Source organism: Polyodon spathula, chromosome 17 (assembly GCF_017654505.1).
Source record: "Polyodon spathula isolate WHYD16114869_AA chromosome 17, ASM1765450v1, whole genome shotgun sequence".
NCBI classification, from domain to species: domain Eukaryota; kingdom Metazoa; phylum Chordata; class Actinopteri; order Acipenseriformes; family Polyodontidae; genus Polyodon; species Polyodon spathula.
In genome coordinates, this window is record NC_054550.1 from 4687857 (window position 1) to 4693702 (window position 5846).

The following is a 5846-nucleotide window of genomic DNA, read 5'->3' on the forward strand; positions in this document are numbered from 1 at the left end:
CCAGTGTGCAGGTAACACACCCTGGTGAGTCTTATTAACCCTATTATGTTTTGTTTCTATTTGACCCGACACTGGTCCCCCCCATAATATTTAATGCCTTCTCCTAGGCTGGGGTCACAAACTCATAAACAGAAAAGAAGAGCTTTGAGACGTTTATTATTTTTCGAGCTGATCTCGTCAACAAACAGAACGACTAGGGTCAATATGACACAAGGTATTCATCTGTGTAGCTTTGTATGCACGAGGACAATACAATGCTTTCACTTAGTCTTGTATTATTATTATTATTATTATGATGATGTCTGGTTATGGCTGCACCTGTCTGGAGAGGTGTTTATAAACAAGGTCAATACAAATCTCTACAAGGCAGAGGTTACTAGAGGCTCGTTTTCTCTTCCAGTAAAAGTATCTCTCTGATAAAGAGGTTGCAAGGGGTTATCAGACAAAGAACCCACTAAATACATCCTAAAAATATGTGCCACCTGCAATGCCACTTCCAGCTGTGCATGGCCCGTGTGCACCGGGAGACTGCCAGAGAAGCACCTGAATGAAATCAGGGGTGTGAGTCATGTTGGAAACGACTCGAGCGCTCAAGGGTCAGAACGTCATGTGTGACCACTTCTTCACATCCTGCAGACTTGGTGTGGAGCTGTGATTTGTTACACAGCGCTCTGCTGTGAGTGATTGTTAGAAGGGGTATACAGCTGTCCTATAGTGCAGTGTGGGGGTGCTGGAGGCTGGCTCTCATGGTGTGTGGGTGTGTGTGTGTGTGTGTGTGTGTGTGTGTGTGTGTGTGTGTGTGTGTGTGTGTGTGTGTGCAGTGTGGGGGTGTTAGTGTTAGATGCTAGCTCTCATGGTGTGTGTGTGTGTGTGTGTGTGTGTGTGCAGTGTGGGGGTGTGTGATGCTGTGTGTGTGTGTGTGTGTGTGTGTGTGTGTGTGTGTGTGTGTGTGTGTGTGTGTGTGTGTGTGCAGTGTGGGGGTGTTAGATGCTGGCTCTCGTGGGGTGTGTGTGTGTGTGTGTGTGTGTGTGTGTGTGTGTGTGTGTGTGTGTGTGTGTGCTTCACAGGAAACCCTGTCCTGCTGACTGCAGCAGATTGAAAAGATTTCATTTCCGTGCATCGGGTTTCAACATCAAACAAAAACAAGCATTCAGACCCCAGCACTATTACCCATTCTAATATCTCAGTGGAATAAATGATCAAGATAAAACAAGTCCTTGATAATATCCTCCCACTAATTATCGCTTCTCGTTCCAACCCCAGAGTTGATAACTTTCTGTCCGCGTTGGCAGAAAGGTCTCTCCTCTCCTTGCTCCTCTCCCTCTCCTATCTCGTCTCTCCTCTTTCCTGCTCTCTCCATCTCTCTCCTCTTTCCCCTCCCTTCTCCCTCTCCTTGCCTCTGTGAGCCCTGCTGAATCCCCATAGCAGAGAGAGACAGAGAGCTGGTAAGTACTACATCTCTCTCTTCTTCCTATTCTCTCTCCTGTTCTCACACTCTCTCTCCTCATCTCTCGCTCTGGCAGGCAGAAGCTGACCCTGCTCAAGGAGATGCTGGCTGGGTGTGGTGCAGGGACCTGTCAGGTGATCGTCACCACGCCAATGGAGATGCTCAAGATACAGCTGCAGGACGCAGGGAGGATAGGTGAGGAAGGGAGGGGGAGGGAGATAGCGATTGGCAGCAGGGAGCAGAGAGCAAGAAGCAGATAGCAAGGAGCAGGGTGCAGAGAGCAGGGAGCAGGGAGCCGATAGCAGGGAGCAGAGAGCAGGGAGCAGAGAGCAGGGAGCAGGGTTCCTTCACTAGTAACCCTGCTGTCTGTGAGGTCAATGTGGGATGAGATCCGTACAGGGTTACAGGAGGGAGCTGCATAGGTCTTTGTGCTCCAGTGTATTTCTGTTTGTTTTGTGAGCGGTGAATAGCGCTGACAGGTGCATTGTGACTCGGGTCAAGACAGCTTGGGAAATAAGAACAGTGTTCAGTTGCCCTCTGCTGGCCGTGGCTGGTACAGCACGGTGCTCTGATCTTTTCCATTGTCTGGTTGGATTGCAGTAAAGTAAACAGGCCCAGTATCAGGAGCGTGTCTGGGATTGATGAGCATCCCAAACCCCAAGTTGAGTTTAAAAGCATACCAAGGTAACATAAAAAAATTAATTAAATAATAAAAAAAAACCTGGACTTGTTTTTGGGTGACTTTAAACCCTAAAGTGACTGGTACCAAAGGGGTTAAACATGTACAGATAGATAGATAGATAGAAAAAAGCAGAAAGACAGACAATTACATATACAGTCAGGCAGTGTGTGTGTTGCCCCACCCCCCTCCTGATACCCCCCTCCTGTTGCCACCCTTGTCTCTTCCAGAGGCTCAGAGGAAGTCGATGCCACAGGCCGTAAGCTCCACCCCCCCTAGCACTGTTGCCAAGGAGATAAAGAGGCCCCAGACCGCCATTCAGATCAGCAGGGAGCTGCTGAGGAGCAAGGGCATCGCGGGGCTCTACAAGGGCCTGGGGGCCACACTGGCCAGGTACAGACAGAGCACTCTCACCACTGCACAATACACGCTGCACAATATACACTGCACAATACACAATACACACTGCACAATACACACTGCACACTGCACAATACACACTGCACAATACACACTGCACAATACACACTGCACACTGCACACTACACACTGCACACTACACACTGCACACTGCACAATACACACTGCACAATACACACTGCACACTGCACAATACACACTGCACAATACACGCTGCACAATACACACTGCACAATACACACTGCACAATACACAATACACACTGCACAATATATACTGCACACCTCACAATACACACTGCACAATACACACTGCACAATACACACTGCACAATACACACTGCACAATACACACTGCACAACAATACACACTGCACAATACACACTGCACAATACACAATACACACTGCACAATACACACTGCACAATACACACTGCACAATACACGCTGCACACTGCACAATACACACTGCACAATACACACTGCACAATATACACTGCACACTGCACAATACACACTGCACAATACACGCTGCACAATACACACTGCACACTGCACAATACAAACTGCACAATACACGCTGCACAATACACACTGCACAATATACACTGCACACTGCACAATACACACTGCACAATACACACTGCACAATATACACTGCACAATACACAATACACACTGCACAATACACACTGCACACTGCACAATACACACTGCACAATATACACTGCACACTGCACAATACAAACTGCACAATACACGCTGCACAATACACACTGCACACTGCACAATACACACTGCACAATACACACTGCACAATACACACTGCACAATATACACTGCACAATACACACTGCACAATACACACTGCACCCTACACTGCACAATATACACTGCACACCTCACAATACACACTCTACAATACACACTGCACCTCACACTGCACAATACACACTGCACAATACACACTGCACAATACACGCTGCACAATACACACTGCACAATACACACTGCACAATATACACTGCACACTGCACAATGCACAATACACACTGCACAATATACACTGCACACTACACAATACACACTGCACAATATACGCTGCACACTGTACAATACACAATACACACTGCGCAATATACACTGCACACCTCACACTGCACCTCACAATGCACAATATACTCTGCACACCTCACAATACACACTCTACAATACACACTGCACCTTACACTGCACACCTCACACTGCACAATACACACTGCACCTTACACTGCACACTACACACTGCACAATACACACTGCACCTCACACTGCACAATATACACTGCACACCTCACAATACACACTCTACAATACACACTGCACCTTACACTGCACACCTCACACTGCACAATACACACTGCACCTTACACTGCACAATATACACACTGCACAATACACACTGCACAATACACACTGCACACTGCACAATATACACTGCACACTGCACACCGCACACTACACACTGCACAATATATACTGCACACCTCACAATACACACTGCACAATACACACAGTACCTTACACTGCACAATATACACTGCACACCTCACACTGCACAATACACACTGCACCTTCACACTGCACAATATACACTGCACACCTTACACTGCACAATACACACTGCACACACTGCACAATAACACAATACCACTTGGACCGTCACAGCTGGGACAACCTACACTTTTTTGCACACCACACGCACAATACAGTCCTGCACAACAAACTGCACCTAGCACACGTGCACATATCACCATGCACAACTCACATACGTCTTTATTACATGCTGGTTAACACCTTGCCCTCTCCCTCTCCCTCTCTCTGTGTTCCAGGGACGTTCCCTTCTCCATCATCTACTTCCCCCTGTTTGCTAACCTGAACAAGCTGGGGCAGAAGAACCCCGACACCAACGCTCCATTCTATGTGTCTTTCCTGGCGGGTTGCATAGCTGGGAGCACCGCGGCTGTGGCTGTGAACCCCTGCGACGGTGAGGGGGGGGGGGGGGGTGTGAACGTTATTCACGTGGACGTGAATCGTCTGCGTGTGTATCTGTGTTTAATTTGAGACTCTGAATCGTCTGCGTGTGTCTCTGTGTTTAATTTGAGACTCTGAATCGTCTGCGTGTGTCTCTGTGTTTAATTTGAGACTCTGAATCGTCTGCGTGTGTGTCTGTGTTTAATTTGAGACTCTGAATCGTCTGCGTGTGTCTCTGTGTTTAATTTGAGACTCTGAATCGTCTGCGTGTGTCTCTGTGTTTAATTTGAGACTCTGAATCGTCTGCGTGTGTCTCTGTGTTTAATTTGAGACTCTGAATCGTCTGCGTGTGTCTCTGTGTTTAATTTGAGACTCTGAATCGTCTGCGTGTGACTCTGTGTTTCAGTGATCAAGACGAGGCTGCAGTCTCTGCAGAGAGGAGCTCATGAGGACACTTACTCTGGAATCATGGACTGTATCAGGTAATCTTAACAACAAGCCTCATCCCTGCTGTTATCAGTGCACTCAGGAACCAGTTCAAGAGCAGCCACTGCACTAAGGGTTAACACTGGGGGGCGAGAGGCAACCAGGCCCCTGAAAGATCTCTCTTGGTTATTATCATTGTTTGAAATTTGAAATCCGTTTGGGTGAACTCTGTGGAGCTGGAGAAGCTGCAACCCGTGTCTCTCTCTCTCTCTGTGTCTGCAACCCGTGTCTCTCTCTCTCTCTGTGTCTCTGGCAGGAAGATCCTTCGCAATGAGGGTCCCGCTGCTTTCCTGAAGGGGGCGTACTGCCGGGCGCTGGTCATCGCGCCGCTCTTCGGCATCGCGCAGGTCATCTATTTCCTGGGGGTCGGCGAGGTCATCCTAGATTTCCTGCCCCATGGGCAACACGACTAACCGCCCCAAACACACAAACACACACACAGACAAACAGACCGAGGTAATCCTGTGGGATCCTGCCCCATGGGCACGTTGTGACTAAACCGCCCAGAGAAAAACACACAACACACATACACTTCTGCAAACAGACTGACCATGAAACACACACAAACACACAGACAGAGTCTCAGAACTGACCATGAAAAACACAAACACACACAAACAGAAAGACAGAGTCTCAGAACTGACCATGAAACACACAAACACAAAGACAGAGTCTCAGAACTGACCATGAAACACACAAACACAAAGACAGAGTCTCAGAACTGACCATGAAACACACAAACACAAAGACAGAGTCTCAGAACTGACCATGAAACACACACAAACACACAAAGACAGAGTC

The 5846-nt window shown here is 47.8% G+C and overlaps 1 protein-coding gene across 2 annotated transcripts in view; it reads left to right on the forward strand.

Annotated features, from left to right (window-relative positions):
• LOC121329763 (mitochondrial glutamate carrier 1-like) overlaps positions 1-5630 on the forward strand; it is a 16857-nt gene extending 11227 nt beyond the window's left edge. For both annotated transcript variants that reach the window (XM_041275534.1, XM_041275536.1), the window contains 6 exons: positions 1524-1642; positions 2357-2519; positions 4418-4572; positions 4966-5041; positions 5302-5488; positions 5583-5630. In XM_041275534.1, coding sequence (XP_041131468.1) covers positions 1524-1642; positions 2357-2519; positions 4418-4572; positions 4966-5041; positions 5302-5458 — 670 coding nt within the window. In that variant the 3' untranslated portion in view covers positions 5459-5488; positions 5583-5630. The remainder of the gene's footprint in view (positions 1-1523; positions 1643-2356; positions 2520-4417; positions 4573-4965; positions 5042-5301; positions 5489-5582) is intronic.
• Positions 5631-5846: the final 216 nt, after the last annotated feature.